The sequence below is a fragment of the Nannospalax galili genome, unplaced genomic scaffold (assembly GCF_000622305.1).
Source record: "Nannospalax galili isolate Female #2095 unplaced genomic scaffold, S.galili_v1.0 scaffold1402, whole genome shotgun sequence".
NCBI classification, from domain to species: Eukaryota; Metazoa; Chordata; class Mammalia; order Rodentia; family Spalacidae; genus Nannospalax; species Nannospalax galili.
The window spans coordinates 1,569,791-1,595,627 of NW_008348453.1; the positions used below are offsets into that span (position 1 = coordinate 1,569,791).

The 25,837-nt window shown below is 46.4% G+C and overlaps 2 protein-coding genes and 1 pseudogene across 6 annotated transcripts in view; 2 read left to right on the forward strand and 1 right to left on the reverse strand.

Moving 5' to 3' along the window:
- The window catches only part of Rnf220 (ring finger protein 220), a 255,652-nt gene extending 250,803 nt beyond the window's left edge, over nucleotides 1-4,849 (forward strand). For 4 of the 5 annotated variants that reach the window (XM_008845412.2, XM_017801165.2, XM_017801166.1 and 1 more), the window contains 3 exons: nucleotides 2,863-2,971; nucleotides 3,098-3,172; nucleotides 3,878-4,848. In XM_008845412.2, coding sequence (XP_008843634.1) covers nucleotides 2,863-2,971; nucleotides 3,098-3,172; nucleotides 3,878-3,949 — 256 coding nt within the window. In that variant the 3' untranslated portion in view covers nucleotides 3,950-4,848. Of the gene's footprint in view, nucleotides 1-2,862; nucleotides 2,972-3,097; nucleotides 3,173-3,877 lie in introns of all 5 variants that reach the window. The other variant, XM_008845413.2, reaches the window with a different exon arrangement.
- A 2,999-nt stretch (nucleotides 4,850-7,848) lies between these two features.
- Tmem53 (transmembrane protein 53) overlaps nucleotides 7,849-25,837 on the reverse strand; it is a 23,372-nt gene continuing 5,383 nt past the window's right edge. The window contains exons 2-3 of the mRNA XM_008845415.2: nucleotides 11,526-11,647; nucleotides 7,849-8,546 (exon numbers count right to left, since the gene is read on the reverse strand). Of these exons, the coding sequence (XP_008843637.1) occupies nucleotides 7,893-8,546; nucleotides 11,526-11,647 (776 nt within the window). The 3' untranslated portion in view covers nucleotides 7,849-7,892. The remainder of the gene's footprint in view (nucleotides 8,547-11,525; nucleotides 11,648-25,837) is intronic.
- Nucleotides 22,477-22,577, forward strand: LOC115072405 (annotated as a pseudogene).

Consider the following 25,837-nt stretch of genomic DNA (forward strand, 5'->3'; position numbering starts at 1 on the left):
AGAGAAGAAACCAAGTTATGTGGGTACTAATGAGGGAGAGGTAGGTGAAGGCTTCCCAGAACTAGAAGATTGAGTGGGAGCTCTAGGGAGTCTATTGGCACCAGAGGAACTGGCATAGTTGGAGCAGTTTTCAGCATTGCTGGATAAGTAGGATGGAGAATTATGGTCATATAGAGTGGTAGATCCACAGTACCCCTAATACCAGGGATACAGCCACTAGTGAGTCACATTCTGTGTTGCTGCTAAAGTCCTAGAAAGATTGAAATTTGTTGCATATTAAATGTACTATTACCAGCTGGGCATGGTGGCACATCTATAATTCTAACATTCCAAAGGCTAAGGAAGGAGGATTGTAGGTATGAGGATAGCATAAATGACATAGTAAGTTTGAGGTTAGCCTAAGATATATAGTGTGACCCTGTCTCAAATACAAGCGTGCTACCATGACCCTCCCAATATGCCCTACTGTGTCCAGCACTGACAAACTACCTGTAAGCCCTGGAGCTGTGTGAACACATTATGTCCCTCAAGCTGGCAGAATACCCTCTTTCCCCCAGAATATTGCACTCACTGTGGTTCCACCCAAAGCCTCCACACTAACCTCAGTCCAGTCTGTTTTCCTGAATGAATGCATCTTTTAAACCTTCACTATTCTGTCATACCTCTCTTCCAGCATCCTCAGTACCCCTACCCCTGCCAGTTGGCCATGACATTAATTTCGGTTCCTGCTGGATGGACCAGTCTCTCACTTTGGCACCTGCTTGCCTTCCAGCCTGCCTGGGCTCTTGGGCCTCTTGACCTTTGTTCTCCTGTTCCTTTGGTGTGGTGACCCCTCTACTTATAGCCAATAAGGACTAGGTCTGCTGCACTGGAATCCCATCCCCAAATCTGGTTTCTTTAAATGTAAAATGGACATCTTCTCATGGGGTTTTTATGAGGTACAAATAAGGTCATTATCAATCCTTCAGTACAATCCCAGGCGTTTAGTAAAAGTGCTTAATAAAATTTAGCAGTTTTATCTGTAGTATTGTCTTCATTCCCTAAGGCCCATCCCCAGTACCATTGTTTCTGCTCCTCAGGGAAGCAGTTCTCTCCTTGGACTGTTCTAGGTGTTGTTTACTTGTTTTAAGAGGAATGGGAATGATCTTTGCAACTATCCTAGCTATTCCTTGTTCATCGGTGCCACTAGGTTTGTATTGCAGGGCTCGGATCACAGGTTTAAAACTACCAGACCTATGGCACAGGGACCTAAATGAGACCCCACATCGCTCACCCTTTCCCTAGAGGTTGGACTGGCTCTTCATTCAGCAATGTTGACTCATGCTCACAGCCTGAAGTGGGCTCACATCACTAATAGTCACTAGGAAATATTTTGAACAAGTAAATACCTGCACTCAGGGAACTCAATGTAGCTAAGGAGACAGACACCTTTGCAGTTAGCATGCAGGGATAAGTGGAGTTCAGGGCACCCTGAATGCCCTCAGCGGCAGTGGCTGCAGGTTTCTGGGAGGAGCCTGGGTAATGAGGCAGGGCAAGAGATTGGGGTAGAAGGAATCCAGAGAGAACTATGCAAAGAAGCTGAGGAAGTGAGAAAAGGTAGTCTGGGGAGACAGCGTTTATGTGGCTACCATAATGATGTGGCAAGATCCTGAGAGGTGCAGACTGCAGACAGCATAAGGTGGATTGGTTTATGCTGAGGGAGACATTGAAATGCTGGAAGTCCGAATAGCCAAATTAGCCTTTAAGATATAAGTGCTGCTAGGCATTGGGAGAATGGGCTAGAAAGGGAGGACTCTATACAGCAGGGAAGCTCTTTGTTACGTTAGTAAAGTGATCCTTAGAAACCACAAAGACAAGGGACTGGAAATGTAGCCCAGTTGGTAGAGTGCTTGCCTAACATATTCAAAGCCCTGAGTATAATTCCAACACTCAGGAGAAGACAGTAGGATTGCGGGTTCAAGATCAGGGCTGGTGAGGTAGCTCAGTGGTAGAGTGCTTGTCTAGCAAACACAAGCCCTGAGTTCAGTTCCCAACACTGGAGGAGGAGGGGCGGGAAACACCTTTTTAAAAATGCCATGATGAAGTCTAATATTATGCATACTAATTTAAAAACATTAATTTTAAAAGTTCAAGATTGTCGTCATTGGCTACCTAGCAGAGATACTAGGAGAGAGGTAACAGATTTTGGAAATTGAGGGGGACTGACAGTTCCCAGGTATCTGGTTTAGAAAGTTCAGGTAGAGGGGCTGAAGAGATGGCTCAGCAGTTAAGAACACTGGTTATTCTTACATAAGACAGCTAACAACTGTAACAACTGTCTGTCCCCAGTTCCAGGGGATCCAACAGCCACTTCTGTCCTCTGCGGGCACTACACAATACGGGTGCACTTACCTACACACAGGCAATACATGAATACACATAAAATAAAAATAATACATAAAAAATATTTTTTTAAAATTCCAGGTAGAAATGAATATTGAGGGGCTGGAGAGGTAGCTCAGCAGTTAAGAGCACTGGTTGTTCTTTCAGAGGACCCAGGTTTGATTCCCAGCACCCACATAGCAGCTAGTAACTATCCATAACTCCAGTTCCAGGGGGATCTGATGCCCTCTTCTGACCTCTGCAGGCATTGTACAACATGGGTGCAGGCAACACACTCATACACATAAAATAATAAAAATTTTAAAAAATGAATATTGAGTGAGGAATTCATTCTGGAATATGGGGTCCGCAGCTGTGGGACATGGGGCAAGTGGGGTACCTAGATATTTGCATGTGTATGTCTGAGATTAAGGGAGGTGTGGGCTAAAGGTTCAGATCAGGTGTGCCACCCTGCTACCCAGCCTTACATCCTCTTTACAGAATCTCCGAAGATTCAGCTGTAACCACATTTGAGGCCCTGAAGGCTCGGGTCAGGGAGCTTGAAAGGCAGCTATCTCGAGGGGACCGATACAAATGCCTCATCTGCATGGTGAGTAGGAGGGAATCCGGCATGTTCCTGGTCAGGCATCAGTGCCCCCTGGGGGAGGGTCTCAGCAGTATCTGGGCTCTCAGCGGGTGGGTTTGCCTCTGACCCATTTTCTGCCCACCTCCTTAGGACTCATACTCGATGCCCCTAACGTCAATCCAGTGTTGGCATGTGCACTGTGAGGAATGCTGGCTGCGGACCCTGGTGAGGTGGCATGGAAGCTGGGGAGCTGGTAGCTGTTTTATGATTGCACCTGTTTGGGGGAGGCAAGGAGAGCAGAAGCCTGGAATAGAGCCAGAGTCAGGGATTCACCCCCCTTCCCCCCAAATTGATTGCATTGTCTTCTTCTTCATTTGGGGTTTATTCAGTTCTTCCCTCTGTGGACTTACTACACTCTCCCTTCTCCCCACCCCCAGAAAACCCGCTGCATCACTTGTACTGGTCCCCGGGTCAGGAGGAGGCTAGTGGTGGGTAAGCCAGACCAGGGCCTGTGCCCCTCCCCCTCCCATTACTAAGCTCCTTCTGCTCCTGCCCCTGTTCTTCGCTCAGGAGCAGCCATTAAAATGTCGCCCGGAGACAGCAATAAAAGGCCCGGACATGGGCTCTGTGTCCTGATCAAAGGCCGCGTGTAATCTCGTTAGGGCCGAGGCAGCCACAGCTGGACCCAGCCTTGTTCTCATTACCGGGGCTCCCGCTGTGGGGCTGGCCAGGCGGTTTGATCCTGGCGTCTCCCCAACACAGGAGCGTGTCTGCTTGTTCAGAGGCAGCCCATACTTACCCAGTCTGGCTGACAAGACCAAGGTCCCAGCACATACTGGTACAGAGACATGGCTGTAGGCCCTGTAATCACATGTATAAACCCATAGCATGTTGTGTCTAACCACCTGCCCCTTCCTGTTCTTCCTTCAGGGTGCCAAGAAGCTCTGCCCTCAATGCAACACCATCACAGCACCTGGAGACCTGCGAAGGATCTACTTGTGAGCTAGCCATCCAGGCAGGCCTTGCCTTGAGCAGCCCCACCTGCCCTAGCCTCTGTGACAGTGACCCTTTCCATCTGTACATACTTGCACACAGGTTCCCCGTGTACATACATGCACATACACATGCACACACATATATAGGACTGGAGCCAGAGTGGAGCAGCCCTCCCTGCTTGTTCCCTCTGAACTTGGGGACCATGCCTATTGTGGCCTCTGTTTCCAGGGTGGGGCAGGGAGGTGGGGGTGGGGAGTAGCAGGGAAAGGCTCCTGAGATCCAGCCCCCAGACTGATGGACAGACATGCAGACACCAGACTGAAGCACATGTAATATAGACTGTGTATGTTTACAATGTTGTGTATAAATGGGATAACTTTGCCCTCCGCCGCCTCCCCTTTGGTTGTATGATTTTTTTTTTTTTTTTTTTTTTTTTTTTTTTTTAAAAGAAGCAGGGCTGCTTTCAGGGCTGGCTGGGGGCTCGGCCCATCCACCTCTTAGAGTGCCTGCCTTTCCTTCTCCTATGGCGTCCCTTCCCTCTCCCATGTGCTCGGTGTTCAGTGGTGTATATTTCTTCTCCCAGATAAGGGGCACATGCCCCGAGGGATATGATCCTCTCCTTAGTCTTAGCTCATGGGGCTCTTTATAAGGAGCTGGCGGTAGGGCAGAAAACAGGACCGAGCTGAGACAGGCTGAGGTCTGGGCTGGCTGGGGAGCACCGGCTGCCCAGCCTGCCATTGAGAACCATTCTGGGAATAGAGCTGCTGTTCCCAGGGGAAGTGTTGTCTCCCCGCCCCTCCTGTGGGTCCCATGGTGTAATGCTGTGTCTGTATATTCTATACAAAGGTACTTGTCCTTTCCCTTTGTAAACTACATTTGACATGGATTAAAAGCAATATAAACCAGCTGCTGTCTGTGTGCATAAGCGGGGTTGATTGGAAGGGGGCATCTTAAGTGAGGCAGTTAAGAGGTTAATTCTGGGCAGCACTATGGAGCACTTAGCTGTAGGTGTATGAAGCCATGCAGGGTTGGTCTACTGGGGGCCCTGGAGCATGCTAGCAGGCATGGGGGTGGGGCTGGGGATCTGGGCTCCTGGCTATTGATGGGTAGGGGCTCTAGGTTAATTCCTTATCGATGCAGAATCGTCAGCTCATTAATCACAGAAGAGGTCAGAGCTTGGGGTACAGAGAGGATGTAAGCTCTGTCCCCCAACCTAGGGCAGGGGCAGCTACAGTTAAAAACAAGCCCTGGGTGTCTGTGTTAGTCCCTTTGCCTCAGACACCCACCTCCTCTGGGATGCCCCCAAGTGAATATTATAGAATCAGGTCTAGTTGGTGGCTGCTGCTCCCTTTGCACCCAGAAGCAGCATGGAAGACAAGACATTCTTGGTTAGAGCCCAGCAAAGGCCTGTCACAGCCCTTGTCTTGCTTGGTGGCACCAAGTATTCTGAGCACAGAGCTCCTCAGACTTGAGATCAGGACTATGGCTTCCATTGTGAGGCATCTGAATCTGGTGTCTGGAAGACCTGGTATGAGGTGAGGCTCTGCTTTAGTGCTTAGTTCTAGTCAGCCTGACTCATGCCTCTTCTCTTTCTCTGCCTTGGACTCAGTAGGTCCTTGACAGCTGCTTACCCCCACCCTGGGAGCTGTATGCTCTCTAATAGGACACATTTAACCCAGTGAGCATTCCACCAAAGCCTGCCCTGCTGCGGACTCCTTAAGCTCTCATGGCACAGGCAGCACTGCCACCTGTTGGCCACAACTAGGACTGCAGCCACATCACCTAGGACTCAGGCAGCAGAAACTCCCAGACAGCAGATGCCCTGCAGGTACAGATAGGCTCTGGAGACTAGGGGTCCATCATCCCTGAGAATATCAAAAGTCACCTGCTATCCATGGCTTTCTACCAGTTTCCTTCACTACCACACTTTCAAAGCCCTTCCCTGAAACTCAAGCCCCTTCCTTGATCATAGAAAGTTCATTTAATTAGCAAATATTTATTGGATTCATACTATGTACCAGCATTGTGCTGCAGGGACTTGCAGCATGATACATGGCACAGAACTTAGGGGTGAATGCACCTGTCCTGCTGGAGAGTATCCAGTAAGAGCAGCTCCTCTTCAAGGAGATGAAGGTATCATTTAAAATTCCTTTACCCTGGTTCTGGCCTTCAAGACACAAGAGTTAACTCGTCCTCAATCCTGTTTAGCCTGGCTGCCTTTCTGTTCCCCATTTAGGTTTCCCCTTTAATACACAGCCAGCAAATTCCTCAGAGTCAGTGGCTCCATAACAAAGTGTTGGGGAGATAGGCCCAAAAACACCCGTATCTTCAACACCTCATATGGTAATCTATCTCTCGATTCCCAGAACATGAGGTCAGAAACAGCTTCTGAGTGAAGGGGCAGATAGGGACAGCACTTTATGTTGTGAGGCTTTGCCCTTCCAGAGCAGAGATTACAGCACTGCTCCCAGCCTCACCCTACTAGTCTCTGGCATCTCCCACAAGGCTCATCTTCCATTCAAGAAATCAAAATTCAAGCCAGGTGTGTTGGTGCACACCTGTAATCCCAGGACCTGGGAAATGGAGACCGGAGGATCAAAAGTTCAAAGGCATCCTCAGCTACATAGTGAGTTTGAGGCCAGCCTGGACATTATCTTAAAATAAAAAAAAAAATCAACATTGTGTCTGGTAGTACATACCTGTAACCCCAGCACTTAGGAGGCTGAGGCAGGAGGATAGAGTTTGAGGACAGCCTGTGCTATATAGTGAGACCCTGTCACACACACAGACACACACACACCTAAATTCAGTTCTGGGAACCAGTATAAAATTTCAGTTGAATAACAAGATGATTAAGTTCTAGGTTATGCAAAATAAGAACTAGAGAGCTGCTATACAACATTGCACGCACAGTTAACAATAGGTATTACTAAGTACTTTACATAATTGGAATTTTGATAAGAGTAGGTCCCATGTAAAGGGTTCTTACCACAGTTTATGTGTGTGTGTTCATGTGTGTGCAGCTGCATGTGGAGGCCAGCAATCCACCTAGGATGTCATTCCTCAAGTACTGTTCACCTTGTGTTTTGAGACAGTGTCTCTCACTGGGTTGGGGTTCACCAGTTAGGCTAGGCTGGTTGGCCAGAAAGCCCCAGAAACTTACCTATCTCCACCACCCCAGCCCTAGAACTATAAGAATGTGCCACTGTGTCCAGCTTTTTTAAAGAAATCTGGGGGCTGGAGAGATGGCTCAGTGGTTAAGAGCACTGACTGCTCTTGTAGAGGACCCGGGTTCAATCCCAGCACCCACATGGCGGCTACAAACTGTCCTTAACTCCAGTTCCAGGGGAATTTGAAGCCCTCTTCTGACATCCATGGCATTGCACGACACAGGTGTACTCACATACATGCAGGCAGTACACTCATACACATAAAATAAAAATAAAATATTTTTTAAAAAATGTTAAAAAAAAACATATTCTGGAGGATTGAACTCAAAAGGACTTAACCAACTATCTCCCTAGCCCCCTCAAATTCTGGGTTTTTTGTTTGTTTGTTTGTTTGTTTGTTTGTTTTTTTGAGACAGGGTCTTATTATGCAGTCTTGACCGGCTTAGAACTTGCTATGTAGACCAGATTGACCTTGAACTCACAAGATCTGCCTGCCTCTGCCTCCCAAGTGCTAGGATTAAAGATGTGCACTACCATGCCTTGCCTTATAAATTTTTTAAAAAATCAACTCTGACACATACAGCGTGTTAGCCCTTCACAGCTTAAATACCATAGGAATCAGCAGCCTGACTACTGCATTTGTCCAAACAACTGCGAGGCTTCCAAAGGAATCTGCCTTGGCACTCCAGCTCAGGCTCCTGAGGGGCAGTGCACCAGCAGTCCCCAGGACAGATATAAGTTGAAGGGAGGTATCAGGCATTTATTTCTGAAGTAGGAGCTCAGCACTGGACACAGCTATGCATGAAATCCACACACAGGCTTGTGTAGCAAGTAGGGTAGTCACGGAGGTGGCTGACATGTGCAGATGACACAAAGTCCACTGAGCGTACCAGGACCTGGTGAGCCAGACGTGCCTCTACCATGCGTTCCACGTCCCTGGCCAAGACTACCTCATCAGCTCTTGAGTAGAGGTAGAGCTCAGGCCAGCGGGAGCCTGCAGCCTGTAACCTCTCATAGAAGTGGGTGTGGAAAAGTGAAGTGACTGGAGCAAGTAGAAAGTGGAACAGGACTATGACCAGGGCAAAGGCCACCAGGAGCAGCAGGCGCAGCATGGCAGACCGGTGCTCCAGAATGGCTGCCAGGGCTCTCAGGGCTCCTACCAGGTTGCTATCACCAGGACCACTGTCAAAGATGGTGCCCACCACATGCAGGTGGCGGAAGCGCTGATGGGTCTGCAGGAGCTCCAGTACATAGCGGTACAGCATGACGCCGGCATTGCTGAAGACATGGAAGAGCAGGGGTTCCCTCTCAATCTCATAGTCAAAGAGGAGCTCAAGCAGCTTCTGGGCCATCATGCGAAGTGAAGGGATGCCCAAGGACTCAGAGAAGAAGACCATGTGCCAAGGGGCTGTATATCGGATCACAATGCAGCCCTGGGGAGAGGAGAGGGACCAGGTCAGTCCCCAGGGATGCAGAGGGGTGCTGGTACAGGCAAAGTTAGAGGAGCCCAGTAGCCCAAATTTCCACAGGGTCGTGCTTCATCCTGGGTGCTTGACCTCACTAGTCATAGATAGAGGTGCCTTCCAAGAATGGAAGTTAAACTCAAGGCCTGTTTTTTGGACTCCTTGCTTCACGCTGACCATACCTCCTCAGACTAGTATGCATTTGAGGCCTGGACCTGGAAACATATTTTGGAGACATCTGAACTGACCAGAAAAATTCTCTTCATTCCAGTTCCTCCCTTGTCTGTCCTCTAGCCCAACCCTGCCTCGCCTCGCACAGTTAAGGTGTTGCTGCTGGCTACACCCTGCTGTGATATCTGAGCCAAAACGATATCACATTCATCTCTGGCTACTGTCACTTTCCCCTGTAGGGTCCTGCAAACAGAGTCCATGCTATCTGAATTCAGGGGTCTGGGCCACAAATTTGTCTGGGTCCCAGGCCTAGGACCACTCCTCACACTCAATTTGAAATTCCAAATATAGTAAATACTGTTGCCCCTCAATTTCTAAAATCTAGACCCAAATTCACTTTAGGTTTCAATGCCCCTCATTGCCTATGTCAAATGTAAACGTCAAACCTTTAGATAGGTCCCCATTAGGCCAATTAGAAAAGGCAGCAGAAGCTAGCCTGACAGGGTCGGTCTTAACTCCTCTTCTTAATTTGTTCTAGAGACAGTGAGCCTTTCGGCCAGTAGCATCTAAGTTGGGCAGGCCCTGGAATGGGGTCAGATAGGTCTGGGCTTAATCCTTGGCCCTACTCGTTAATAACAGTGCAAGCAAAGAGTAATTCACTTCCTCTTTCTCAGTCTGTGCCCCCATTTATAACTGGGGTAGACCTCAAAAGGTTATGGCTGAAATTAAATGAGGAAAATGTACCTCAAGTGACCAAAACAGCACCTGGCACAAAGTAAATCCTCAGCCAATGGGATCTGTGGCCAGGATGGCACTAATGATGAGAGAAGTGTGTGGGCCCAGTTTTCAGGTGACACAGAAAAATGGAATGGCCAGCCAGTCACCAGCCATAGTCCCCTGAGCTGTCAGCCCCAGAGGCTCCAAAACTGAAGGGGACTGCTGATGGACACCCATGCTCCCAAATGGTCAAGTCTGGGAAAAGGTCTTTCAGTTCCTATTGCTCTTTTTTCCCTCAGCACATGTGTCATACATTATTAGGTAATAAGCCAAAAGTAAATACTTTTTAAATGAGACAAGAAGCTATCTTGGATGTAGAGGCTTAAGGAACAAGATAACTAGATAATAATGTGGGACCCTGGACTGGATCCTGGATTTTGGCCAAATCAGCTGTACAGGATGTTTTGGGGACATCATATTTGGGCATCAACATTGACTGGAAGCTGGATTTGATGAAAACTCACTAAGCTGAGAAGGTGATCCTAAAGACGCAGGCTACAAACAGTAGCTGACTAGATCATATATAGGCAGAAGGCACACAGAAAAAAACTGGAAGAGTGTACCTTAAGGTGGAAGTAGGGGCAATCTCTAGGTGACAGCATATGGTAGTTTTATTTTCTTTCAAATAATAAAATATTGGAGTTTTAGACAGAAGATTTTCATCTTATCCTCTGCCAGGGTGAAAGCAGAGCCTCCCTCTTTGAGGCTACCCCATACCTACCCTGCAACCTCAACCCATCTTCTCTGGAGCCTCCCTTCACCCACTCTCTCCCTCACACCTTCTGCCCACATAACAGCCTCACTCCCTACAACAGCCCATTTCCCAAAGACTCTCCTGTGGACTGTCACACCCTCCAAGCTTTTCTTGTCCATCCTTGGCCATGCCCCTTTCCTTCTAGAACCCTCTTCATTTTCTACTCTTTTAAGTCTGGGCTCCTCAGGACTGTCCTAAGCTCTTTTCTCTACTTCTCTATGCTCCTTGAGGATCTCATTTACCCTAGGACTTATGAATCGTTTTTAATGTTCCCATCCCAAAACACACCTCCTCACCTGAGAAGTGTCCCAGCCGGAACCCTGGCATGGCTCTGGATGTCTCCTTACCCTGTGCCCACTCCTAATATCTAATAGCCCACCATTCTACTTCCTACAAGCTCCTTGATCCATCACCTTCCCTGCCCCTGTACCACCAGCCCCAAAGGTCCTCCACACCCTCTGTCCTAGGTCACTGCAACCCCCTCTAAACTTACTGCTGGCTTCCAATTACGGTGCCTCCAGTCCTTTTCTCACTCTGCAGTGAGGGGCTTTCTGAATGGCAAATCTAATATCATATCCCTGATTACACCCCCACAGACTGACCCCAAGCATCACCTATAAATATGTGTACTCAGTCTCATTCTCTGTTCTAGTAGCCCTGCTGAAGACTGCTCTGGGAAGATCTAGACAAAAACATAAAAGAGGCTTCCCCACAATGTAACCAGGCCCTCCCAGGGCTCTTGCTAGTTACCACAACATCTACATACAAATCTCAGCATAGCCTGAGAAGCAGCAGGACTCTTCTCCAAGAGTCCCTGACTGGGAATGGAAAGGAGGGAAGGAATCACTATTAGTCCTAAAAGAGAAACTCACCTTAAGTCCTAGAAGCATAAATTATGCCCAGGGCACCCCACCCTGGCTCCTGCATCCAAAGAGGCATCCTCATTCAGGACTTGGAGCCTGGGCTTACTCCACAACTAGGGAACATGTCAAGGCTGCCCACTGGGGCATTCTGGGAGGAAAAAGCAAGTAGGGGACTGAAGAAGGTCACATGACACAGAACTGGTAATAAGGTATGGGGGCAACAACCCTGCCCAAGTCCCCATTCTTGGCATTGTTCTAGGGCTGACACATAGGTCATCAACCTTTGCTCAGCCAAAGACAAAGCAGCTAGAGGCTCCAAGTTCCCCCACAAAGCAGCCAAGGGTGGTAGAGCCCACACCCTGGGTATTTGCCCACAGTACTCACCCTGTTATGGTAGATGGCACTATACTTAGCCAGGTTCTTGTCCCTGCAGCCACCCCAGCCCAAGAGAATCACCACAGGTGGTCGCATCCCAGACGCCTTCCCATCTTGGCTGGGGCTGTTCTCTGAAACAAAGATGGGGACTGTCAACACCTGAGGCAGGATGGCAGTTCTGGCCAATCTAGAGACAGCACCACTGTGGCTGTCTACAGGAAACAAACAGGTACCAACTCCCTATGCTCCAGTCTCCCATATGGCTCCTGACCATGTCCTTAAGATGATCTCTTAGGAGACACTATGGTGTCACTGGAAAAACCCACGTGAGGGCACCTTCTTTTAGTAACTCAAAGACAACCCAGGACAGTAAAGTGAATACCCTTTTCAGACAACTTCAGCTTCTAGCCCCCAGGAAACCATGACATATGGATCAAATTAGGCCCACTAACTGTTTTTCCTTCTTTTTTAAAATTTTATTTATTTATTTATTTATTTATTTATTTATTTATTTATTTATTTATTTACAGGGGATGAGCACAGGAACTATAGCATGTGTGTGTGTGTGTGTGTGTGTGTGTGTGTGTGAGAGTGTGTAGAGGTCAGAGGACAAACTGAAGGAGTTGGTTCTCTTCTACCATGTGGGTCCTGGGGACTGAACTCAAGTCATCAGGGCATTCTAGGAGAAAAAAGCAGGCAGGGGACTGAAGGGACCATGCAAGGACACAGAACTGGAAGTAAGGTATGGGGACAACAATCCTGCCAGCCACGGTCTATAAGCTAAAATGGCTTGTGTGTATATATGTATGTGCCTATGTGTGGTAATATGCACGTTTGTGTGGTGTGTGGGTCTGTTTGTGCACACGTCTTGTGGAGGTCAGAGGTCGACACTGAGTGTCTGTCTCAATTACTTTCCACCTTATTTTTTGAGACAGAGTCTCTCATTGAACTTGGAGCTCATTGATTTGGCTAGGTGGGAAAGTCAGTGAACTCCAGGGTTGTCTGCTCAGCACTGGGGTCACAGCTGTATGCCACCATGCCCAGTGTTTATGTGGGCACTAAGAATCTGCACTCAGGTCCTCATGGTTGCACAGCAGGCACTTTACCCATGAGCCACCTCCCCAGTCCCCAAAATGACTTTAAAAATATTTTGTGTTGCTGGGGATCAAATCTTTGGCACCACGCATGGGAGGTAAGTGCTCTATCACTAAGCTACACCTTAAATCCTTAAATTTAGGCACTAATATTTTTTTTTTTTTTGGGACAGGGTCTCCCTGTAGCCCCAGCTGTCCTGGAACTCACTATGTAGACCAGGGTGAACCAACAAGTTCTGCCCCAAACTTACTAGAAAAGGTAGGAAACTTCTGCCTTCTGCAAGGTACACTTTGATTTTTTGGTCTTTTTGAGATAGAATCTCTGTGTAGCCCCAGCTGTCCTGGAACTTGCTATGTAGACCAGGCTGGCCTTGAACTCACAGAGAGACACCTGCCTCTGCCTCCCCAGTGCTGGGATCAAAGGCATGCGCCACCACGCCCAGCGGCACTAACATTTTTAAATGGTTAAAAAAAATCAAACTGGATGTGGCAGTATATACCTATAATCCCGAAACTTAGGAAGCTGAGGTAAGAGGACAGGGAGTTGGAGACTAGCCTGGGCTAAACAGTGAGACACCAGCATCAAAAAAAAAAAAATCACACTGATATTTCTGTGACACATACAAATTATATGAAATTTAAATTTCTGTGTACACACAAAAAAAGTATTATTAGAGGTTTAGAGATGTAGGGCAGTAGTAAACAGCTTGCCCAGTAGTAAACAGCTTGCCTAGTTAACACCCTAGCATGGTGGTGCATACCTGTAAGTCTAACACTTGGGAAGTAAAGGCAAGAGATCAGAAGTTCAAGGTCAATCTTAGTTACATAATAAGTTCAAGGCCAGTCTGGCTACATGAGAATGCATCTCAAAACAAACAAAAGAAAGGACTAGAGAAATAGCTCAGTGGTTAGGCGCCCTGGCTGCTCTTGCAGAAGACCTGGGTTCAAGTTCTCAGCACCCATAGGGCAGCTAGCAATCATTTATAACTCCAGTTCCAAGGGGATCTGCCACCTTTGTCTGGCCTCCACTGGCACTGTACACACGTGGTGTGTCTACATACATTCATTACTCATACACATAAAATAAAGTAAAAATAAACAAATCAAACAGAAACAAAGTTTAAAAATCCAAACAGGAGAACTGGGTAAGACAGCGTAAGCAAGCACACAAGGCAAACTGACTCAGGCCCATACCATACCTCCCACACTTGTGCTCTCAGAAAACATCCTGTAGCTACTGAGATTTAACCCTCGGAATACACCCATGAGGCCAGGTATTCTTACTACAGATGAGGAGCTGAGGTAGAGTGAGATTATGGTAATTTGCTTATGGTCTCATAGTTGGGAGGAGGACAGATGGCCATCCATCCAATCCTGCTCCCTACCCAAAGCTCCTTGAGCTCCTTGAGCCCCGTCCATAGCTAGAAGCATGCTGCCTTCAGTAACATACTGAGGGGTATAGGCCAGGTGCCTGCACCGTGCCTGCTTCTGAAAAGGCCTCCCTACAACCTTGTCCAACTGATCTCATCTCCTTTCCCCTGTGAGGTGAATGCCACCTGCTCTGGGGGACGTTTGCACAAGGCTTGTCTGTAGCTAGGCAGCCCCATTCAGAAAGGGCTGGTGCAGACCCTTCAAAGGACCAGGCCACTTGGCTATGCTCAGCTGCCACCTGAAATTTATGGATGCTGGTGATGACCTGGCAACAATAAATTTCAAGGCTAGTTAAGAGGATGGTAAATATAAATCACTAATCTTTGGACAAAGGGAAGACAACAATTTCCTGTGGAAATTAATGTGATTGAAAAGTTCAATGTTCCTGCTCTCTAGTGGTGGTGACTCTGGCCTTCAGAGATTAACTGCCCATACCCGAGGGGCTCTAGGCTGGTTGCAACTCAGCCAGGGACAGAGCTTCCAGTGCCTCAGTCCTTTGCTGACACATGCCGGCTATCCCAGCCTCCACAAACTCAGGTGGCTCCAAACAATCTCTACCTTCTCAGCCTGTGCCCACAGTCTTCTGCCACAGAAGCTCCTCACCTACACTGGACTTCTCAGACCCTTTCCTTGGAGAAGACAACCAAGGCAGTCACATCCATTGGTGGCCACAGGATGACAAGGCTAGCCCCCAATAATACATTTCCGATCTCAGGTTGAACAGGTTCGGCAGGACTTCTAAACTCTCCTCATGCTGGGATCTGTGACTCTGCTCAGCTCCAGGGTGGGTTCTACTGGTTCCCTTATAGGAATGACTCTCCACCAGATATGCATCTCCATGAAGATACTGACATTCTGCCTACCCCCAGAGTCCAACCATTCTTCTGTTCTTACAAAGGAGGGACCAGTCCCTCCACTCTCCAGCCAGGCCCTGGAGGCAGCTCCTAAACCCATAGAAACTTTAACTTCAGGAGAAGCTGCACACTACCCCTCTGTAGTTAACTTTTTTTTTTTTTCCTTTTTGTGGTGCTGGGGATGGAACCCACTGCCATGTGCATGTTAGGCAAACATCTAAGCTGCACCTCCGGCTGCCCCTTCAGAGTCTATATCTGAAGTACCAAATCCCAGAAAATCCAAGGTGCCTTAGAAACAGGACTGGGAAAGTGACAGTGACCAAGAAAGGAAAACAAGCTCACTACAGTGGCCTCAAAGGTCCAGTGGGAGCATGCAAGGAGGACAGAGGGTGTGAGCAGGGCAAAGTTATGATGTCATAAGCCATCTAGGCCATAGCAAGCAGTTGTGGGGGCTGGGACCCTGAAGGACAGAGGAGCAATGGGCAGAAGAGCAGCCAAGAGTAGGAATGGGGCCCGACTCTGCCTAGTCAGGGTTTTAGTCCATTGCAATGCAGAATGAAGATTCTGGAATGGGGAAGTAGCATGATCCAATCTGTTATTGATCACTGACTTACACAACTGTTTAATGTCCTTCTCTCTCCCCTTAACCAACAGGTTCTAAAATGCAGGAAGTGAAGTCTATCGTGTTTATTGCCACATGCCCAGTGACCAGCACCATGGCTGGCCTGCACAGGCACTCAGCAGGCACATGCTAAGTGAATGAACACAGCTGCAAAGTGAAGCATGAATGTGAGGAGAAAGAGGTGGTACTCCTCTTGTTCCCCCATCACCCTTTCCAGAGTAATAAAGCAGGGCAACGACCACTGTTATGTCACCACAACTGGACCACAGTTCCTCCACCCTCTAATGCAAACTGCTGCTCCTCTCTTACTCACTCCACTGGCCATAGCACCTCTGCCCATCCTGCTGCTGGCTCTCCAGACAGGGACAGTGTCTATGGAGCAACTCCTCTGTAGTCACTGAAGATTTTGACTCCTGGCTCTGGCTATTCCAAGACTTACCAGGACCCTATGCTGTCAATCAGGTACAGGTTCACCTTGTAAATTCATTGCAAACTTCCCTCAATAAAATGAGCTAACAAAGGACCTGGAGAGATGACTCAGCAGTTAAGAGTGCTTGCTGCTCCCACGGGGAAGACCTGAATTCAGGCCATATCAGGCAACTCATAACAACCTGTAACTCCAGCTCCAAAGAATCAGATACCCTCTTCTGGCCTCTGAGGGCACCAACACACACACACACACACACACACACACACACACACACACACACACACACAAAGAAGCTAATAAAACATGGTGCCAAGGGGGCCGGAGAGATGGATCAGTAGTTAAAGAGCACTAACTGCTCTTGCAGAGGACCAGGTTTGAATCCCAGCACCCACACAGCAACAAACAACTGTCTGTAATTCCAGTTGTAGGGGATCCACACCCTCTTCTGACCTCTGCAGGCATTTCACTGACATAGGTGCACTCACATGTATGCAGGCAATGCATACACTTGAAAACAATGATGCCAGGTTAAAAAAAAAAAAGCACTAACAGGATGTTCTGTGTTAAGTGCTATTCTAGGATCTCTATGTAGTTATTCACAAGACAGCAAATTATATTCCCAAAGTTGTACAACTAGTAAACAGTGAAGCTGAAATCCAGATACAGTGTGGTCTAACTATGGATTGGCCATATCTGATAACCCAGGTAGCTTCCTGGATAGCAAACTTCAAGCCCCTGGTCTAGATCAGCATCACCTCAGCTCCAAACCCATAACACACAGCTGTCTCCTGTCCACTGATTGACCCCCTCCCTCAATGACCAACTCCTCCTCTTCCTCCTCCTCTTCCTCCTCCCCATGTGCATCTCATCCAGTCCTGTGACTGTCTTAGGTGTTAGCTACTACAACTATTTCTATTTTACAAAGGAGAAAACTAACAGAGAGATTATGTCCTTTCCTCAGCACAAGGACACAAGCCAGGAAGCAACACAGCCGGTTCCATTCTGTGGACCACCATGCTATACTGCAGCCAGACCTCACACACGTTCTTTATTCCCCAGCTCAGGATGCTGTCCCTTATGTTTACTTAATGCACACTCTACCTACAGAGTTGGCCCACTGTTCATTCCCAGTAGCCCTCCTGGAAGAGCTCCCCGAACCCTTCTGACACCCCCACCCCAATCATCAGGCTAGGTAAGTGCAGCCACTAACAATACCACACTCTTATCATCCTGCACTGACTGGTCATTAGGGAAGCAAAGAGGCTACAGCAGTACGCAAGGCAAAAAACGGTGAAGACCCCAGCAAGGACAGTGGGGAAGACAGGCAGGGCAGGAGGAAATGACAGGAAGAAGACAAAGTCAGAGGCTGGGAGTGATGGTGCACACCCTAACTCTAGCACTCAGGAAGCTGAGGCAGGAGAATCAAGAGTTCTAAGCCAGCCTGGGTTGAACAGCAAGAAAAAGAAAGCCAAATCATAATAATTTAGGAACATGTCAAGTCTCAATAGATATATACATCAGCATAAGAATTCAAACTCGCTGGGCGTGGTGGCGCATGCCTTTAATCCCAGCACTCAGGAGGCAGAGGCAGGTGGATCTCTGTGAATTCAAGGCCAGCCTGGGCTACACAGTGAGTTCCAGATAGGAATGCATCTTTGTGATCTTAACTAAGCACCAGTTTCTTGGTTGTGACCCCAAAAGCACAAGGAAGAAACAAAATAAATAAAATGGAATTTCAACAAAATTGAAAACATTTGCACTTTTTAAAAAAGTACTTTCAGGGCTGGAGAGATGGCTCAGTGGTTAAGAGCACTGGCTGCTCTTGCAGAGAACCCAGCACCCACATGGCCACTAACAACCATGGGCAACTCCAGTTCCAGGGGCTCTGGCACCCTCTTCTGACCTCTGAGGGCATTGCATGACTTAGGGGCACTAACATATATGCAGGCAATACACTCAAACACATTAAAAAATTAAAAATAATATTTTAAAAAATAAAAAATAGGGGCTGGAGAGATGGCTCAGCAGTTAAGAGCACTGACTGCTGTAACTCCAGTTCCAGGGGTTCTAATGCCCTCTTCTGACTTCCTCGGGCACTGCACGACATGGGTGCACTTACTTACATGCAGGCAATATACTACTCATACACATAAAATAAAAATAAAATATTTTTTAAAAATTAAAAAATTAAAAACAAATTTAAAAGAGTACTTTCCAAAGAAAATTTTTTAAAAAAGCTCACAGAATGGTGACAATATTTGCAAACCATGTATTCGATATGATGCTTGTACCCAGGATATATTAAAAACTCTTATAGTTTAAATCCAAAACAAGCTGGGTGTGGTGGCACATGCCTTTAATTCCAGTACATGGAAGGCAGAGGCAGGTGTATCTCTGTGAGATAGAGGCTGAGGCTGACCCTGGTTACATAGCTAGTCCAGGCCTGCTGGGAGACTCTGTCTCAAAATCTCAAAAAGACCAACCCCCCCCCAAAAAACAAATAATCCAATTTTTCTTTTCTTGTGTGTGTGTGTGTGTGTGTGTGTGTGTGTGTGTGTGTGTGTGTGTGTATGAGAGGCAGAGCGGGGAGGGGAGAAGGACAGCATGTGTATATATAGATGTATGTATATGAGTGAGTGTGGTATCTGTGTGTGGGGTATGCTCGTGTGTGGGAGAGGGACCAGAGGAGGATACTGTGTGTTCTGCTCTATCACCCTCCACCTTATTCCCCTGAGGCAGGATCTCTCATTGAACCAGAGCTAGGCTGGTAGCCAGTGAGCCCCAACCATCCTCCTGTCTCTGCCACAGCACTGGAGTTACATGTATTACCTGCATGTAGGTAAGTGCACCCGCTGCCATGTGGGTGCTGGGATTCAAATGTGGGTCTTCTCCAAGAACAGTCAGTGTTCTTAACTGCTGCACTATCTCTCCAGCCCCAACACACCAGCTTTTTTACATGGGTCCTAGGATCTAAGTTCAGGTCCTCATTGTTTGTGTAGCAAGTGTTCTTGCTGTGCGCCCACTGTGCCATCTCTCCAGCCCCTCTCAATTTTAAATAAGCAAAGAATTTGAACAGACATTTCTCCAAAGAAGATATGCAAATGGCTACTAAGTACATAAAAAGATGTTTGTCATTACAGAAATGAAAGTCAAAATGACAATGTAGTTTTACTTTATGCTTACTGGAACAGCCATAACCACAAAAGTCAGACAAGAGCAAATGCTGATAAGGAGAAATCAAAATTTTCTTAGCTGCTGGCTGATATGTAAAATGGTACAATCACTTTGTTTGAAAAACAGTTTCACAGATTACAGTATACTGTAATCCTAGCACCTGTGAGATATAAGCAAGGGAACTGTGAATCCAAGCACAACCCCAGAACTAAAAACAGGTCTACACAAAAAACACTTGTCCATGAAGTTTCACAGTAGTATTATTCACAGTACCTGAAAGGCAGACTTTCATACAATAGAACATTATTCAATCATAAAGAATAATAAAGTGCTACTCATGTCATAGTATAGATAAGCCTTCAAAACATCATGCTAAGTGAAAGAAGCCAGGCTCAGGCCACCTGTGTTATGATCCCATTTATATAAAATAGCTAGAAGGGCCAGTGAGATGGCTCAGTGGGTAAAGGTATTTGCCACCAAGGCTGAGGACCTGAATTCAATCCCTAGGATCCACATGATGGAAGGAGAGACTCCACTTCCGAAAGTTTTCTTTGACTTTTACACACATGCTATGGCACGTGTGCATGTGCATACACAAACACAAATAAACCTAATTTTAAAATTTAAAAAGCCATGCACAAGATAAATAATCCATAGAAACAGAAGGCAGATTTGTGATTGTCAATGGCTAGAGGGAAGAGGAACAGGGAATGAATACTAATGAGTCTGAGGGTTCCTTTTCAGTGACCTAAATGTTCTAGAATTAGATCACAGTGATGGTTGCACAATTCTGTGAATATACTAAAAAGCAACAAATTGTGCATTTAAAAAAGATGAATTTTATGATATATGAATAATATCTCTCAATGTCATTTTAAAATAGCAAGTAAAAAATCACGTTGCAAAGTGAGATCACAAAGAATATCCTCTAAACATATACAAACATTTTATACATAGAAAACAAATACTCTTTCTGAGACTACAGGCAATTTCTTTTCTGACACAAGGTCAGAAAAGTTGAGGCCAGGCTGGCTTCAACTCACCATATAGTTGAGGATATCTTGAACTCTTGACCCTCTGACCCCCTTTCATGAGTGTGATATTATAGGTGTATACCACCATACCAATGTAGAAGCAATTTATTTTCCATGAGTTTTTACAAATATTTTATTTTATTTATTTTATTTTTATCAGTGTATTGCCTGCATGTATGTAAGTGTATCCATGTCTTGCAATGCCTGCAAAGGTCAGAAGAGGACATCAAATTCCCCTGGAATTGGAGTTATGGACAGTTGTTAGCCACAATGTGAGTGCTGAGAATCAAACCCGGGTCATCTGCAAGAGCAGCCAGTGCTCTTAACCACTGAGTCATCTCTTCAGCCCCTCTTTTCCATGACTTTTAAAACCCATTTTATAAAATCAATATGGAGCTGGAATGTGATTAAGTGGTAGAACACTCACCTATCATGCACAAGGCCCTGGCTTCGATCCCCAGTACTGAGAGGGGAAAAAAAAAAAAAAAAGATTTAAAAGTAGTATTTGGGACTAAAGAGATGGCTCAGGAGTTAAGAGCACTGGCTGCTCTTATAGAGGATCCAGGTTCAGGTCCCAGAACCCACATGGCAGCTATTAACTGTCTGTAACTCCAGTTCCAGGGGCTCTGACGCCCTCTTCTTGCCTTCTCGGGCATTGCATTCACATGTGCACTTACGTACATGCAGACAAAAACACACACATAAAATAAAAATTAAAAAAAATTAAAAGCAGTATGTGTCACTTTGCAATGAAAGTTACAAGATTATTTCAAAACAGCAATAGGAAAAGCGGTCCCATCAAAACAGTTAAATCAAGGCTTTGGTGGCACACACCTTTAATCCTGGCACTTGGGAGGCAGAGGCAGGCGGATCTCTGTGAGATGTGAGATCAAGACCAGCCTGGTCTTCATAGTGAGTCCCAGGTCAGTTGGGGGTACAGGGAGACTATGTCTCAAAAAGAAAACAAACAAACAAAAAACCAGCCAAGTCAGTGAGGTCAGGGCTACCCAGGAGCCATTGGAAATGAAGAAGCATTCTTTTCTACTGCTCCAAAATAACTCCATCTCCCAGGCTCCTTGTCTCTTGACAAACAATACTGACACTGGAAACACAAGAATTACAAATACCCATGTTGTAGAGCAATGCAAGTCATATACTAAGACATAAATTAGATTGTGAATATCCCAGGGGCGTGTAGGGAAGACAAAGAAGAAGATTTGACAAGAAAGACATAAGGCTGTTTAACCACAAGCCAGAATCAAAACACAATAAACTGATTTTTTTTTCCTCAAATACAAAGAAGAAAATGATCCCCAATTTTCCCTATTCCCCAGAAATGCTTTCTAGAATCTGGCTACTCCTATATTGAGAACAAATTATTTTAAATTTGCATTTTGAAATGACAACACAGCAGATTTAGACTAGCGTACCACCTAAGAATCCATACTATATAAAGCTGTACCTGGTTCAAACTCCAGCTCTGCCACTTAGTGACTATGAAGCAGGCCAGGAGGCAAGTCTTTTCTGCTTCATTTTCTCTATCTGTGAAATGGGGATAACAGTAAGATCGTGACTAGGGAGGGCTCAGCAACATACCAGGCACAAAGAAAGAGTTCAATAAAGTGAAATTATTACTTCACAAGTAATCATGCCCACTGTAGGAAGAAGTAGAAAATGAGTATCTAATAAAATTGGAATCATACTGTTTGTAATCTGCTTTCTTCCATTCGGCAATATATTGTGACCATCTCTCCTTGTCAGTTTATATATTTCTACACCATTATTTTTACTAGCTGCAGAGGGGCTGTAGAATGTTTTACAATTTATGGTAACCAATCTCCTATTATTGGACATGATGTTGTTTCCAGTTTGGGGCTATAATAAAATACTTTCACAGACACTCTTTGTGCATGTCCCTCACCATGGCGAGGATTCAGGCTGCCCTTCTTAATGGCAGCTGAAGTCTTTGCATGCCCAAGCTCTAGAGTAAGGCTTTCAGGCTGACATGTGGTGTTACGTGGGGCAAGACACTTCACGTTCTTTATCTGTGAAACAGGATTAAGAGTACCCTATCCTTACAAAGTAGCAGTGAGGATTAATAACATAATGAGAAGAATTCCCAGCGGGCTGGCATGTGGATGGGGCACAGGCATGATCAACATGTAAGATGACAGATGCTCAGAGAAAAGGAGGCATGTGAAGGGCAAACGTAGGACCTAAAATAGCAGCTGGCACAGAGCAGGCCCTTAGGAAGAAATTTTAATTGGTTTGTTAATGGATGAAAGAAAAGACATGAGAATTTTAAAATAAATGGAACTCGTGTGCACTTTGGCAGCACATGTACTAGAACTGGACAGATACAGAGATTAGCATGGCCCTGCATAGGGATGACATGCAAATTCAAGAAGTGTTCTATATTTTTAAGAATGAATGAATGAGGGCCTGGAGAGATGGCTCAGCGGTTAAGAACACTGGTTGTTCTTGCAGAAGACCCAGGTTTGAATCCCAGCACCCACATGGCAGCTAACAACTGTCTGTAACTCCAGTCCCAGGGGATCCAACAGCCTCTTCTACCTCCACAGGCACTGCACAACACAAGTGCACTTACCTACATGCAGGCTATACACACATACACATAAAATTAAAAAAACAAAAAATCCTCGACCTACCCTTATCCACAGGGCTCCCACACAGGCTACTAGAGTCACACTATGCAGTGAACAGGGGAAAGGAGGTGGTGGCTATAGGATGGGGTACAGAACTTCTGGACAACCCCCCGTGGGGTGGAGGAACAGGAACTTCCATGTGCTAGAAAGCACCACAGGGACAAAGTTCCTGTGCTCAAGACCCTTCCAGACTTGTCCTGGGAAACTCTTCCCAGGCTGCTTGTTTGTGTGCTTCAAATATCCTTTGTAAGAACTGCAAGTGTGAGTAAAGCGTCTCCCTGGGTTCTGGGAGACGCTCTGAGGAGGGGCTCACAGCCGCCGGAGTTCTAGAGGCCCAGGTCGTAGTCGCCATGTGGGTGCTGGGAATCGAACCCAGATCCTCTGCAAGAGCAGTCAGTGCTCTTAACTGCTGAGCCATCTCTCCAGCCCCAAGAAAATCAAGTCTTAATGGACTCTTCCAGGTCTTTAAGGACTGGTAATAGCTTGAGGTTTTCTTTTGTTGTTATTTTTAAAATTGTAGCATCTAGGGGGCCTCATGCATACTTGGTAAGCACTCTACCACTGAGCAGTGCTGCCAGGACTCACCGCCCCCCTTTTTTTTGAGACAGGATTTTGCTCAGGCTGGCCTTGCTTGAACTTGAACTTGTAATCCTTTTGCCTCAACTCCTGAGTGCTAGGATTATAGGCATACTCCACCATGCCTGGCCAGCTCTTGAGGTTCTCAACTCTCTACTACCCAAAGCATGTCACAATCTCCTGCAGGTCCCTGATCCCTGCAGCCATGCCCTCCAAGTCCTCCTCTTGTGCCCTGACTTTTGCCCTTTCTGCTGTTTCACCACAGATCTATCAGCCTTCTCCAAGCTTGACTCTCCCCACTCTGGGCCCCTCATGATAGAACCTCGGCACTGCCCTCCTGGTACCAGTAAGTGCTTCCTGAGCTTTAAGACCATGGTTATATTTGACCCTAACCAGTAGCTAGCAAAAAAGAGAAGGCTCACAATAAAGTCTGGGGATCTGAGACGCTTCCCAAAACTTTTTGTGACTGACTTGAGTCCTTCGGTTACTCTAAGAGCAAGGGTCATCCCAAAAAATCCTATGAATTTTGGAGGTGGGGTGGGGGGTGGAGTTGGAAGATTGAAACCAAGGCCTCACTCACACGATATAAACAGTCTGCCCAGTCTGGCCCACAAAGCCCAGAGCTCCGAATGCCTCCACTTCACAGCTACCTTCCACTAACTGAGGCATCAGCATCGGCTGCTCACCTCACTGTCAATTCACTGCACTGCTGGGTTCTGTGGCTTTGATTTTAAATACAGGGGAAGGGAAGAGGCAATTCCAGAAACTAAATATGTCTGACACCACCATTAAACAGTAACTTCAAAGGAAGGACAATCTCTGTGCCTCTGACCCCACCCTCCAAAGACTGTCATTCTGTGCAGCCAGGTCAACCTGGAGAGAAACTCAGAGAGGAGAAGTGAATAGGTTCAGAGACAAGAGCATCCCCATGACCTTCTGAGGTGATCTATGACCTCCAGCTTAGCTCTGGAGCATGTACTGTGAGAGGGAAGGTCATGCAGAGCTGAAGCTTCCAGAAAAGGCAAGCAGGGGGAACAAGTGAAAGCCTCCAAAGTATTTCCTCTTGGAGAAGAGATTCAAGGAAGCCAGAAAGCTGTCTCTTGAAGAGATGGTACTTTCTATATTGTATCCACATCATTTTGAAATCATCTGCCCCTTCTGCCTCTCCCTCCAGAAAACCACTCTCTAGGAAGAGTACCTATGCATGAATCACTTGAGGAGCAAACAGCTAACCCACGGCCAGGATACAGCAAATGCTGAACTGAAAGCAGAAATGACAGGAAGGTCAATGCGGTTCAAGAAAGGGAAGTGCTTTCTAACAATGGACCCAGGTGCTTGGAAGGACGCATCCTGTCGGCAACAGAATGCCCTCATGCCTGCAGAGGGATGTAGGATAATATGCCCTCTGAGATGTCTTTTAGTTCCAAGCCCCAGTTCCTGAAGCAGTAGAGGGAAGCCCAAGGAAGGAAAGGCATAGACATACTACCTACTCAGTTCCAGGCACACATCCAGCCACTACCCTGTGAACCCTCACTATCTTGGAAGGTTGTTATACTGGAAAAATCTGTGGTTCAGAGAGGTTCAATAACTTGCCAAAACTAGGCCTGATGGCACAGGCCTGTAATGGCCAGCTACTAGAGAGGCTGAAGAAGGATTTGTAAGTTCAAGCCTACATGGGCTAATTATAAAGTGAGTTCAAGGCCAGCCTGGGCAACACAATGAAACCTTGTCTCAAAACAAAAGGAGGGGGGCTAGAGAGATGGCTCAGCGGTTAAAAGCACTGACTGCTTTTGCAGAGGACCCAGGTTCAATTCCCAGCACCCACAGGTGGCTAACGACCATCCATAACTCCAGTTCCAGGGGATCTGATGCCTTCTTACCTCTGCGGGCACTTCACGATACAGGTGCACTTACACAATGCAGGTAATACACTCATACACATAAAAGTAAAAATAATAAATAAAATATTTTAAAATGGCGAAACAGACCATCGAGATGGCTCAGTGGGTATTGGGCTTGCCACCAAGCTCAATGTCCTGAGTTCGATCTCTGGGACCCTCATGGCAGAAGGAAAGAAGCTGTCCTCTGACTGTCACACATACTATGACACATAACACACACACACACACACACACAAAAATCTAATAAAAATTTTTTTGAGACAGGATCTCACTATGTAGCCCTGGTAGCCTAGAACTCACTATGTAGACCAGACTGGTCTTGAACTCACAGAAATCCACCTGTCTCTGCCTCCCAAGTGCTGATATTAAAGGTGTGTGCTACCACACCCAGCTTAAATTTTTAAAATTAATTTTTATTTTAAAATACCTTGGAATAAACCTGACCAAAGACATTAAAGAGCTCTACAAGGAAAATTTTAACTCTTTAAAGAAAGAAATTGAGGAAGACATCAGAAGATGGAAGGACCTCCCATGCTCAT